The 14,767-nt window shown below is 36.1% G+C and overlaps 1 protein-coding gene across 1 annotated transcript; it reads left to right on the top strand.

Annotated features, from left to right (window-relative positions):
- Positions 1-1,284: 1,284 nt before the first annotated feature.
- On the top strand, positions 1,285-2,400 carry LOC113344900 (F-box/kelch-repeat protein At3g06240-like). The gene is made up of 2 exons (XM_026588786.1): positions 1,285-1,730; positions 2,265-2,400. Exons 1-2 carry the CDS (start codon positions 1,285-1,287, stop codon positions 2,398-2,400), a joined length of 582 nt encoding a protein of 193 aa, XP_026444571.1.
- The last annotated feature ends 12,367 nt before the right edge of the window (positions 2,401-14,767 follow it).

Raw genomic sequence — 14,767 nt, 5'->3', positions numbered from 1 at the left:
GTATCAAAATATTTACTGCCTAATCTCTTTTACAGATCATGTAATCTCGCTACCGATTAGAATTTGAGACCAAAGGATTCTTGGCTGTCTCTCGCGTAAGGTTTTTTTTTTTTTTTAAAAAATTTGTGGCAGTTTTTTTGAACGGACGGATGTATAACTCACAATACGTATTTTATGTCACATGGACACTTTTCCGTTTCACGTACAAATTCCATCCCACGAGAGATATTTTTGGTAATTTTTTTTTGACGGAATGAGGGGCTTTAAAAAAACCCTAGAATTATTTATTAGATTACCTCATTGAAATTGAGGTTTGGATTGTTACAAAGCAGAAGTGGTAGATAAACATACCCTTTTGTTTCATCATAATCATAATACATTACACACTGATACAACCAATATACAATGTGAATTTTTTGATCTATATGAAACCAAATAGAATGGAAAAGACTAATCTGAATACCGGTATTTTGATTAGTCTTCAACCATTCAGAGACTTCTTCTTCACCGAGATGAAATCCGTCAAAGCAGATTCCGCTAATCATTGTAATCGCGATCCATTCCAATAGCCATTGATCTTCTTTGTATAATTCTTGATCATCGTCACGTCGGAATCGATCATCTTCAAAGATATGCTGGAATCTCGCATTTGATTTCAGTTTAAGAGCACATAGGCTATAATAAAATGCCCTAATGGCGATTAGAATTGAAATCGTGACAAGGCATGAAATATCCATTAAAACAACAAAAACAGAAGAACAATAATGTAAAAGTAAAATTTTAAAATATAATCACAAAGTGATTTTTATTGAAAGCAAGGAAGTTAACTATACAATTACAAACCCAAATTTACTTGGAAAATATGATATATCAGATTCAATCCTAGTAAATCTAGTTTTGAAGAAGAAGAGATTTTGAAGAAACTAGGTTTGGATAATTTTTTGGGTAAAACGGTTATGGAGAGGATTTTGGATGAAAAACTTTCAAAATTCGGTCAATCAGAGATTTTTATAAAAACCCTATACTATACTTCTTGTTTGCAATTTATGGTTCAGGTAAACGAAGAAGATGGAAAACTTAAGCGAAGATTTAATCATCAAAATTCTCATTAGCTTACCTCTGATTTCTCTCGGTAGTTGCAGGTGTGTATGCAAGTCATGGTATATATCACTTGATCAAAAATTTGTTAGTATGAAACATAATTATGATAGTAAACATGAAAATTTTAGACTACTTGTAACTAACCCAAGAGAAACAGTAGTTTATGATCATGGGAGTGTTATGATGTCTAATATCCTCCCAGAAATTATTAGACAAAAAGTAGAATCGAAATCATTGATATCTAAAGAGGATGTTGTAAAGATTATGTACCCATTCAAGGAGAAGCCTGCTGGTGACGGTGGAGGTGATGGTATTGCAATTGTGGGTAGTTGTAATGGTTTGATTTGTGCATCACATGTTGGTTATATCTTTTACATCTGGAATCCACGTACGGGAGAGTATAAAGTAATAAGATCGCCGTTTGGATTTCAGGACAGATCTTTTGGGTTTGGTTATGATCCGAAAACTCGTGATTACAAGTTTGTCTCAATTTACTGCCATCCAGATAGGGATGTTTCTCAAGTTGAGATGTATACTTTAGGTTCAGATTCATGGGAAAACTATCACTCGTACAATCCTTATGACATTAGCGGAAAGCATGGGGTGTTTCTAAGGGGAGCTGTCCACTGGTTAGCAGATTTTCATACAAAAAATAGAAAATGGGTCATTTGTTCAAATATTTTTCATACATGATTCTAATGGACAAGTAAAAATTAGTATGGGTGAAATGGACACTAAAAAAGTAGTAAGGATGAAATTGGATTCATCCTGACTTAAACATAAAAAATAGCAAAGACGAAACTGGATGCATCCTGATGTAAATTCAAAATAAGAAAGGGTATTTGAAAATGGGTAGGATGAAACTGTTTACATCTTGGCTATTTTTATATTTTTGTCCATTTAAACAGTATCAAAATCTAGATGTCTTTTTCATCCAGGAATTGTTGATTTTGGTCTTTTTAACCAATTTTGTGTACAAAAAACGAGTGGCAACCACGAGTTCTAAGTTCTATGCGTACAAGTGAGAAGTGTCAACCATGAGTTCTAATTTCTATGGATATGGAAAACGGGGTATTCAAGGAAATACCACAACTTGAACATATGGACGATTACAACTACGGATTTGTAGATGTGTGGAGAGGTTGCCTTTGCTTGCTTTGTAGTGTCTCCGATACAAAATTTGAGATTTGGGAGATGAAAGATTATGGAGTGAGGTATCGTTGGTCTAAAGTGTTCAAAATTGACCAGCAAGAACTTATGCCGACGGTGGGAATGGTATTCGATCCTGTGAATACATAAGGAGAGTTGTATCTTTAAAAGATGGCGAAATCCTGTTCGAGGTAATCGTGAATGATGGGTATCCTAAAAGAGTTGATGTTGTGAAAATCCACTTGGATGAAACGAGAAGACGCAGAAAGTGTATAAATTAAGAGGATGAGGGGTTATGTCAAAACAGAAGAGGGTACGAATACATGAAGAATATCCGAAAGATGGAGGCTTATGTGGAGAGCCTAGTTTCAGTTAAGACGGGTACATTTGTTTGGAATGAACAAAAAAATCACTGCAGATTTGAAGAACTTCCGAAGCTCTTATTACATTGGATTCCCCTTTAAATGTATCAGGAAGATTAAAATTGGTAACCATGTGCAGTTTGGGTTCTTTGTTGCGTTCATTTTTACTGATTTTTGAAAGAGAAAATATTTCAGAGTGTTAAAAGGATTTGTTTGATCTTGAAATGCTGTTGGGAAAATTGTATTTATATTTCTGCCTCCAGTAACTTCTTGTGGTTTCTTCTAGATAAAAACCTAGGAATCAGGCTGATTTAGCGCATGTGGTGTAGACCTTTTGTTGAAATAAAACCAAACATCATAAGAGTAGGTACAATGAAGTATAAAGTGATGAATTGTCTCTTTCTCAGCTATACAAAGTACAGATTGCTGAAGTAAAACCTCTATACCTCGTCTTGCCAAGTTGTCTAAGGTTGGGGTAGCATTCCATACCGTCGACCAAATGAAGAAGGAGATCTTTGAGTTCGTGAAGTTTATTAGACCATCATTCTCCATTTGAATCTCATAGAAAAATTGAGTGGAGAACTTACCTGATCTTGCAGGGATCCATGATCTACAATTTTGTTGTGATGGATTAAGTTCCGGGTTTCCTATATAGCCTACCAGCCTGATAGCTAGTTGTACTTCAGCCCGCCTCAATTGCGTCTGAAATTTAGATCCCAAGATGAATTTGAATTATTTCAGCTTACTTGTGTACGTAAGTTATGTCAACAAAAACTATTTCAAGCTCCTTCTGGTCACAAATTTTGGCTCCGCCACAGACCCTAAATGCACCATTGCGAGCCAAAATCCGCCCTACATCAGTAGTTCAGTATCACCTCGTATCTAGTTTAACCGCAATTGTTACCACGTAAATTAAGATATGGTTATTCGCCCCCTGATCAAGTGTGCTTAGGACCCGAAAACTACGAAATCCGTCCATATGGGCGAATCGAGTCCAAAGCTACAGATCAAGTGTGCTTAGGACGATACAAAGACTGCCAGTGTTTCCCAATTTTTTTTTTTTTTTTTTTTTTTATAGTCGAAAGCCGGATTCAGGCCCCTACCCGAACCCAGCCAGTTGAACTGGTCCCATTACCAGACCCAACACCGTCAAACCCATGATACAACTAATCTATTACAAATCTTTACGGTGGGGAGGATGAACTCCTGATTTCCTCCTTACCGGAGTTGATGGGATACCACTGAGCTATGCTCTTGGACCCAATTCACTCAAATAGTTAATACCGTAAATGGAATTTGTAAGCATATATCGGATGCAAATGATGTAAGAGGCTTAGACCATGTTTGTTTTCTTATGAATAACCTGACTCGCTTGGATCTGACTGAAACCACCTGACTCATCTGGATCGTCTGACTAAAAAAGATGAGTCAGTGGTTTGTTCTCATGAGTTAGGGGTATTTTCTTACCTGACTCAAACATGTCTGAGTTAGGGATTCAGTCTGAGTTAGATCGCTATCTGACTCGGAAAGAAAACAAACGATCTGACATGGGTTGATTAGTGTTTTTTTTCTGATCAATATTCACAACCTTTACATGGGTTGTAAAATGAAAAATTGACATTGAAAAAAAAATGAGGCTAAGGTGAATTGAACCTGAACCTCCTATGTCTAAGACTTGGGATTCCAACCACCCTTCCACATTTACATGTCTACTTATTTTACATTTACTTTTATAAAAAAGTGATAAGGAAAAAAAATAAATGGACGATTATGATGTAAATGGATGGTTATGATAGGAGATGGAAATTTAATTCACTTAAGAGTTGTCGTAGAGGTATAAATACATCTTCCAAATTTAATTCACTTCTGCTAAAAAATTTCTCACTTCTGTTAAAAAATTTCTCGCTTCTGCCAAAATTTTCTCACTTCTGCAAAAACAAAATTGTCATCGCTATTGACAACCTTTATAAGAGTTATCGTATAGGTATAAACACTCATTACGGGAAAAATATACATCTACAACTGGATATTTACAACTCTTCGCTAAACATCGTAGAAAATCCTATGTTTTACAACTGGTTTGAAAGGAAGAGTTGTCGCATATCATCACTTCCAACCCTTAGGAAACAAGGGGTTTCGCTAAGAAAACAAACGACAACTCCTTAAGCAAAAAAGTTGTGACGACATTTAGCTATAACAACTCTGTTCCATAAAGGTAGTGACTAAGCCTATCACAATTTTCACAAGAGTTGTTGAAGAACACTAAAATATGATGATGAAAAATAGTGTTAGAGGGGAGATTCGAACATGAAACTACAACATGGAAGTCGAGCTCATAAACCATCCTTATAGTTCACAAGTTTTGGTTTTTTTTCTTTTTTTTTATTAAAAACGTATAACAACACTTATAAGTGTTGGAAAAGTAAAAATATTAAATGTTGGAAAAAATGAGGTTAGAGGGGAGATTCGAACATGAATCTACTGCATGGAAGTCCAGCTCATCAACCATCCTTACTGTTCACAAGTTTGGGTTTTTTTTTTTATAATACTTCACCTTCCACAACTCTTAAGAAAAGTCGTCGTAAGGATACGACAAATTTTTCTCACTTCTGCAAAAATTTTCTTACTTCAGCAAAAAAATTATTTTTTTATCCGGTTCTGCAAAATTTTCTCACTTCTGCAAAAAAAAAAAGGGTTAAATCACTAACTTAGGGTTATTGAGATTGGGTAGAAATATCCGAAAACTTTTTCAGGACCAAATTTGTGAACCCGGAAGTTCGAAGTTATTGAGAATATTCTCATGGATCTTACCAGTAAATGGTTGGATTCATCGTTTTTGCGAACTTTCAGACTTATATATTAGTCCGCTCCTGACCAGGTTTCGATTTCGGAGGCATTTTCTTTCTCGAAGTTGACGAATTTGTGTGTGTTAAGGTTTCTGAGAATATTCCTATGGAATCTTACCCGTGAATGGTTGGATTCATCGTTTTTGCGAACTTTCAGACTTATATAATAGTCCGCTCCTGGTCAGGTTTCGATCTCGGAGCCAGTTTTTTTCTCGAAGTTGATGAAAATTGTGCAATTTTCAATGCTGTTTTTTATAGAAAAATAAAAATTGATAAAAAAAGATTTTCAATTTTTCTTAAGAGTTGTGGAAAATTGTGCGCTCCACTTGGCACAACATTGTCAGAAAATTGTGCAATTTTCAATTTTCGAAGGTGTGAATACATAAGGAATATCCGAAACATGGAGGCTTATGTGGAGAGCCTAGTTTCAGTTAAGTCGGGTACATTTGTTTGGAAAGAACAAAAATATTGCTACAGATTTGAATAACTTCCGCAGCTATTATTACCTGAGATTCCACTTTTGATGTATCAGGAAGATTAAAATTGATAACCATGTGCCAAGGAGGCACCGAGAGTAAATAATACAGCAGATCCAAAAAAAAAAAAGCAAACTCCGAGGTCTTGTATTTGCTTTCGTTATTTATAAGTTTGTGTTATTTGTTGCGTTCATTTTTACTGATTTTTGGAAGAGAAAATAATTTAGCTAGAGTGTTAAATGGATTGTTTGATATTGAAATGTCGTTGGGAAAATTTTCTACCTCCAATAACTTCTTGTGGTTTCTTCCAGATAAAAACGTAGGAATCAGGCTGTTTTAGCGTATGTGGTGTGAGAGTTAAGTTTTAGAATCGATTAACTTTAGAATAAAAAAGAGATAAGAATAGAATATGAAGAGAAGAGAATAGTTTAGAATGAATAATGATTAATTGAATACTTGAATACGATTCACATGATAGTTCTCTGTTTATATATACAATGATCCTAGAGTTCTAAACTTGTAATTGTTGCAACTGTAACAATAAAAAACTCAAAGAAGATGTTAGAAATAAATATCTGAAACGTTTAAACATTCAATGGAATTAGCAAACAGAGGACAGAGTCACGTGTTCAACACGTTGTCCTTAACACGATAGATGACCGGTAGCCTCAAGAATGAGTGATGCCTATACCCTGTGGTTAAGTCGTATCCAGGATAAAACTGCCCGTTGAAAATATTGTTATCACTACAATACTTACCCACTCATACGAACTCAACAACAATGGCACAAAGAATAAAAACCACACAGAGGGAGAAAGACAAAAAGAAGAGGATAGTAGCTCTTCTGGAGACAAATTGGAATGAAGAAACCAAAAGGTTTATATAGTGGAGAAGAGAGATAATCGAGAATAATGTGCATCAAGAGTGAATTAAAAAGAATATAATTTTGTAATAAAACCAAAATAATTTTTCATTAATTCAAGATTTTCCAAAACGGTAAAAAAACAGTTACGCAATTAACTGCACATTATGCCGGCATAAAAATAAAAACGGAAATAAATAAATCCTCTCCAAATCATACGCCCCATATTAAATACAAAATTTATTTGATATTAGAATATTTAAAGAAATATTTCAAAATAATTTTGTCCAAAAAGATACGTCTTGGTTGACATATGTGCACGACATAAGAACGGGCACGAGCCTTAAGCCCAAGCCTTAGTGAAAACAAGTATTATTTTCCTCACCCATTCCACCCACATTGTTTGTCTGACTATCCATAAACTAATAGTTAAATAGTGGATCTCCTCTTTAGTTATACCCTATGTAGAACTAAAGGTCATATTTCATTCACTCATAAGAAAATGAGCAAGTGCCTTTAGAGACTCAAAGGTCCTAAGTTCCATTCCCACCAAGACTACAATACCGAAACAATAAAACTCATTTTCTCCAACAGTAATACAAGTGTTTCCTAGTTTACATAGTTTCCTGAGATACAACAAATATTATGTATAACAAACTTTAGAGTTTGTACGTAACACTGGCTTGATCATTCTGGTATCTCAATACCCTCCCGCAAGCGGAACGGGTCATCAAGAACTGTTAGCTTGGATCTCACTAAAGAAAAACGATCTTTGGGAAGTGCCTTTGTAAATATATCTGCTATCAATCTCTATATGCTTCGTTCGTGCATGAAAAACTAGATTAACAGTAAGATAGGTTGCACCAAGATTGTCACGCCATAGAACAGGTGGAGATGTAATAGAGATTTGAAGTTCTGAAAGAAGAGATCTAATCCACATAATTTCAGTTGTAGCAATAGCAAGACTCCGATACTCAGCTTCAGTGCTAGAACGATTTACTTTTTTTTTTTTGTTTACGATCACTCCAAGAAATAATATTACCACCTAAATAAATACAATATCCACTGGTGGAACGAGGATCATCTAAAGAACCTGCCCAATCGGAGTCAGTGTAAGCAGTGAACGACAATTTTAAAGTATCTGCTGTCTTGAAAAGAATCCCATATGTGGATGTATGCTTGAGATATCTTAATATACGCTTAAATAATGTCCAATGAAATTCAGTTGAGGTATGCATAAATTGGAAGGCTTTATTCACAGCATAAGCCAAATCTGGACGAGTAAACGTCAAGTATCGTAATGCACCTACAATACTTTTGTATTTTGTAGCATCTTTTAATAATGTACTACGATCAGAAGACATGTCTCAAGTAGTACTAATTGGAGTTTGGATTGGTTTAACACCATCCATTTTAGCTCGAATAAGAAGATCATGAGCATATCTTTTCTGTGTAAGAAATATACCAGAAAAAGTACGAGTTGCTCAATTCCAAGAAAATAAGACAAAGGGCCGAGATCTTTAATTGCAAATTCCTTGTGCAGAGATGTACGAATAAATTCCAAGCTTGTAGTGTTCGAACCAGTGAGAATAATATCATAGACGTACACCAGTAAGAATACAATTCCAGTGTTATCTCTTCGAATAAATAAAGAAGAATCACACTTAGAAGTAATGAAACCAAGCTGTAGTAAAAGGCACTAAGCATATGATACCATGCACGCGGTGCTTATTTAAGTCCGTAGAAATTTTTGAAGTTTACAGACATGTGTTGGGAAGTTAGGATCAGTGTATCCTGGTGGTTATTTCATATAAACTTTCTCCTCAAGTTTTCCATGTAGAAACACATTCTGAACATCCAATTGATGAATATACCAATTAGATGACAAATCGATTGTAAAAATAATACGAATTGTGCATGGTTTTACAACTGGACTGTAAGTTTCACTTTAATCAACACCTTCTTTTTGATTATACCCCTTAGCCACAAGACGAGCTTTAAATCGTTCAATGGTGCCATCAACCTTACGTTTAATTCGATAAACCCATTTACAACCAACAAGATTCATGGAAGGATGATAAGGTAACAAAATCTACGTACCGTTTTTAAGTAAAGCATTATACTCATCATCAGATGCATTACGCCATTTAGGGTCAGCTTGAGCTTGAGAGAAACACGTTGGTTCCAGGACAGAATCGCTAATAAGAGCATACTTAGAAGCACTTAAAATCTTTGGCTTAAAATTATCATCTATAGCATGAGTAACCATATGATGAGTTGGAATAATAGAAGCAGTAGAGAATTGACACATAGAATCCCTCTGAGTAGTTTCCTGACCTGAAGACGGTTTAAATAAGTCTGGAGATATTGCACCATAATTAGGATGAGTAGTTTCCTGAGCGTCAGATATCTGTTCTCTTTACAACAAGGAGTTCTCATCATGTAATTCCAAATCAATACCATGCATTTGTAAAGTTTGTTCCTGTATAGGTGTCTGAGGAGAATAGTCATTGGGATAGTAGATATGATGGCAAAGGAGAAGATATCACCTGATCAGTAGAAGTCGATGCTGGAGATGGTTCAATCGGCGCTGCAAATGGAAAGGTGGTCTCATTAAAAACCACGTGCCTGCTAACATACTTATAGCCTTTATGTTGTGGACTATAACCAATGAACACACAGGGAGAGGATGATGGACCCATCTTATGAGCTCTATAAGGACGAAGATGAGGAAAACAAAGACATCCAAACACACAAAGAGAAGAATAATCAGGAGTTGAGCCAAACAAAACTTCATACGGAGACTCTTTGGCAAGAATAGATGAAGTTACCCTATTCATTAGATAACATGCTGTAAAAATTGCATCGTACCAGTAAGAAGATGGTACAAATGCCATAGATAATTGTGTTTGACCTGTTTCACGAATGTGACGATGCCTACGTTCAACTAGTCCATTTTGTTCAGAGGTGTGTGGACAAGAGAATCTATGAAAAATACCATTTTGTTGAAGATAAGGTGTAAGTTTACGATATTCAGCAGCATTATCGGATTGATAAATCTTTATCTTTCGACTAAAAAGATTCTCAACGTGTTTTTGAAAAACAAAAAATATAGAGTAGACATATGATTTATGAGTTTGAGGAAACATCCATGTAAAACGAGAATATGCATCAATAAAGATGATGTAATATCGATAACCATCATTAGAAAGAACATGAGAAGGTCCCCAAACATCCGAGACAATTAAATCAAGTGGATTCAAATAAATAGGATTACTAGAAGAGAAATGTAACTTATGACTTCGACGTTCATGACAAGAAGAATATAAGCTTATTTTTATACTAGAAACAGGAAGGGAAATTCGCATCATAGGATGGCCTAATCTAGAGTGCTAAATCTGTAAGCTAGCACGTTCTTGTCATAGAAATTTTTGAATCATCAAGAACATAGGGACCACCAACCCTATTGGCGCGCAGAAATACCTTCCCCGTACATCGATCCTTCACAATACAAAATCAGGGTGAAACTCAAACAATACATCATTATCAGTAGTAAGCGGGGAAACTGAGAATAAATTATGGAAGATTTGAGGAGCAAACAAAGTATTGTTGAGAAATAACTTACATCCAGGAGTGCCTAATATTGAGGAACCAACATGATAAATTGGAATATAAGAGCCGTTACCCATCTTTATTTGATTAGGACCTATGTATTCGGAATAAGGATGCAATCTAGCAAGATCGTTCGTGATATGAGCAGTAGCACCACTGTCAGGTATCCATGGAGAGAAAGAAGTAGACCTTTTTGTTTCAGCAGCATAAGCCCGAAGAGAAGATGATTGTTGTGGCTGAGCACGTCGAGGAGGTTGTGGTTTAAAGTTACGATCAAAGCGTTTCCAACACATAGGAGAAAGATGTCCATCTTTGTCACATAATTGACAAACAGTGTTTTGTCGAGTACTAGCATTTGAAGTACCAGTATTAGGCCTTGGTAGAAGTCCATTATTTTGAGAAGAAGGAGACCGAGAAGAAGCAACAACAACAGGTTCAGAATTCAGCGACTTAGTTTGTTGTTCAACACGCAACTCAAAGGTGAAAAGATATGTGATGAAATCTTCAAGTTTCATAGTACTAATGGACGTGGTGAGAGAAGTAACTATAGCATCATAAGAAGAGTCCAATCCAGCAAGAATACAGTGACGTAATTCAGTGTTAGTCACAGTAGTATCAACGACAGCAAGACTGTCAACGCCCGAAGTTCGTATTGAAGATGATGAATGTGCGCATCAGATTTGGCAGCAAACAAAGATTCCAGGGAGGACCAAACTTCACGGGATGTGGTAAGACGATGAACATTCCATATGACAACAGGAGTCAGAGAGGAGAAGATCCAACCTAGAAGAATTCTATCTTGTTTCATCCAAGCAGCATAATCAGGGTTAGGGTTTTGGGTAATTTCAAGAGTTGCAGGGAGGAAGGGTTTGTCACCGTTAACATAGCCATCAAGTTCATAACCTTGAAGATAGGGTAAAAATTGAGCACGACAGAGGGAGTAGTTTGTTTCATCTATCTTGACTGTGATGATATGATGAGGTTGTGAAAAGACAGAGGAAGCCATCATAAATTGAGAAAAATTGAGTATTGTAGAAACGGTTGAAATTGTAGTGGATGCAGAAGATATGGAGAATCGAACAAGGATGATACCAAGTTTAGTTTTAGAATTGGTTAGGTTTAGAATACAAAAGAGAAGAGAATAGAATATAGAATAGAAGAGAATAGTTTAGAATGAACAATCGATTAATTGAATACGATTCACATGATAGCTCTCTGTTTATATATACAAAGACCCTAGAGTTCTAAACTTGTAATACAAGTATTTCCTAGTTTACATAGTTTGCTGAGATACAACAAATTCTATGTATAGCAAAATTTAGAGTTTATACGCAACACTGGCTTGATCATTACGGTATCTCAATAGTGAGACCTATTGTTGAAATAAAACCATAAATCATAAAAGTAGGTACAGTGAAGTATATATTAAGAAGAAAAACGAATAATGAATTAAGAGGGAGAAATATAACACAGAAGCCTTGGCATTTAGGCTAAGGTGTACAGCCAGACCCCCAACCCGACCGTATCTCCTCAATCTCTCACAACAGCTTCCCATCTGCACATAAGGTCCTCGAAATGGATTCCCTCCAAAGCTTTAAAAGGGATATCCCAATAAAAATTGTAGATTTAATTTCTTGGATAATCCCGTCAGTTTTCAGCTGTTTCATTTCGAAAGTCCGCGACTTTCTTTCCTTCCAAATACACCAGTTGATGGCGAAAGGTAAGACATCCCACATAAAATTTCCTTTTGTCAAGAAGATTTTAATCTTGTTTTCGAGAAAAACCATTTGAATATTTTCCCCTTGTGCCCAATCTACTCCAAAAGCATCATAGAAGAAATTCCATATCTTAGTAGCCACTGGACAATGAAGCAGGAGATGGTTCGTCGTTTCTTCCTCCAATTTACACATAATACACCTGTTTGCCGTAGGTCTCCCCCTACCCATCAGAACATCTTGGGTAAGTATGGAATTATGGTGTACCAACCAAATAAAGAATGATATTTTAGTTGGTACCTTACTATTCCACACCGCCTTGTAGAGAAAGTCCGCAAGGTTTTTAGTAGAAAGAGCATCGTAGCAAGACTTAACCGTAAAATATTCATCCTTAGTGTGCTTCCGGACCCTCGAGTCTTCAATCTCACTAATGATAACTGTATACAGCAGGGCAGTAAGTCTCACTGCTTCTAGAATCTCAACATCAGTAAGTCTTCTTCTCAAGTCTAGGTTTCAACTTAAGGTCTCATTCTCATCTCTACAAAGTACACATTGCTGAGATAAAACCTCTATGCCTCGTCTTTCCAAGTTGTCTAAGGTTGGGGGTACGTAGCATTCCGTAGCGTCGATCAAATGAAGGAGGAGATCTTTGGTGGTACAGTGGCTTTCCAAATCAGCGATGAAACCATTTTTTTCCCGAACCCTAATAAAACCGTGAAAACCGGAGCTCTAGTAGTTTCTTTTTTTTTTGGCTTTTCTGTAACCTAGGTTTTAAGTCACAATACGTACTTTGGTCATACGGACACTTTCCAGAGTTGAGGGTACGAATTCCGGGCCATGAGTTCCAGTTTAGGTAACATTGCCAACTCCGGATTACTTCCAAATTTAGGCAATGGGAGATTTATATAAAAACCCTGCTAAACTTGTCGTTTGGGAATTGGGATTCAAGGTGGAAACGAGAAATCAGAAAGCGAATAGAATCTCTCTGTTTGACGTAATCGTGGTAGGAAAGAGACACAGTGGGGACCACCTAGTAACATCAACTCCCGGAAGTGGACTTCCAAATGCGATTGCCTAATATTCGATTGAGGCTTCCGGCCCACGAGAGGATATTTCAGGTAACATTACCTGATGTTCGATTCCTTTGCAAATTTGGTCAATGAGAGCTTTGTATAAAAAACCCTACACTAAACTTTTTGTTTGCAATTTAGGTTTGAAACCAGAAGTCAGAGAAAGCGAAGAAGATCAATGGAAACCTTACTTTAGATTTAATCAGCGAAATTCTCATTAGCCTATCTCCGACTTCTATTGGAAGATGCAGGTGTGTATGCAAGTTATGGAATAAATTACTCGATCATAATTTTCACAGTACAAAACTTAATTATGATATTAAACATGAAAATATTAAACTACTTGTAACGAAAAGCACAACAGTAGATATAAACTCAGATATAACGTAGAATCGAAATCATTAATATCTAGTGAGGATGCTGTAAAGATTATGTACCCATTCGAGGAGAAGCCCCATCGAGGTGATGATGGTATTACAATTGTGGGTAGTTGTAATGGTTTGATTTGTGCATCCCATGCTGGTGATATTTTTTACATCTGGAATCCATGTACCGGAGAGTATAAGTTAGTTAGACCGGCGTTTGGATTTCAGGACAGATCTTTCGGGTTTGGTTATGATTCCGGAACTCGTGATTACAAGTTTGTCTCAGTTTACTGTCATGCCATCCATATAGGGATGTTTCTCAAGTTGAGATATATTCTTTAGGTTCAGATACATGGGAAAACTATCGTTTGTACAATCCTTATATGATTAGCGGAAAGCATGGGGTGTTTCTAAATGGGGCTGTCCACTGGCTAGCAAATTTGCGTGGGGAGTGGCGAACACGACTTTTCATTATTGTTATGGATATGGAAGACGGGGAATTCAAAGAAATACCACAACCAAAACATATGGCCTATTATGATTACAGATTTGTTGATGTGTTGAGAGGTTGCCTTTGCTTGCTTTGTACTCCCTCCGTTCCTTTTTAATAGACTGGTTTTTATAAATAAATGTTTCAAAAAAATAGGCTGGTTTCCTAATCGGAAAAGTCAAATGTTAGTTAAATTTTTTGGGACCACTTTTCTCTTAACTTCTTTTGATGACAACTGTCATGTGGACCATTTCACTTTACTTCTTTTGCTGACAAGTGTCATGGGGACCATTTCACTTCACTTCTTTTATTGACAAGTGTCATGAGGACCATTTTCAATAATTAGTTCTCTTAATTTTCTTAAATTTCTCTAAAAACAATACCAACCTATTAAAAAGAAACGGAGGGAATAGTATTCCTGATACTAAATTTGAGATTTGGGAGATGAAAGATTACGGAGTGAGAGAGAGTTGGTCTAAAGTGCTGAAAATTGACCAGCAAGAACTTATGCCAACAGTGACAATGGGTATTGGATCCTGTCAATACATAAGGAGAGTTGAATCTTTAAAAGATGGCGAAATACTACTCCCTCCGTTCCGATTTAGTTGCTTTTTTAGGAGTTTTCACGGATATTAAGAAATAACAAAGAGAGGAAAATCTTTCCTAAAATACCCATATTAATTCCTAATTAAAAAATTAAATGACCTAGGTTTGTGTTT

This window comes from Papaver somniferum, unplaced genomic scaffold (genome assembly GCF_003573695.1).
Source record: "Papaver somniferum cultivar HN1 unplaced genomic scaffold, ASM357369v1 unplaced-scaffold_80, whole genome shotgun sequence".
Lineage (NCBI taxonomy): Eukaryota > Viridiplantae > Streptophyta > Magnoliopsida > Ranunculales > Papaveraceae > Papaver > Papaver somniferum.
This window is presented reverse-complemented; position numbering and strand designations above follow the sequence as displayed.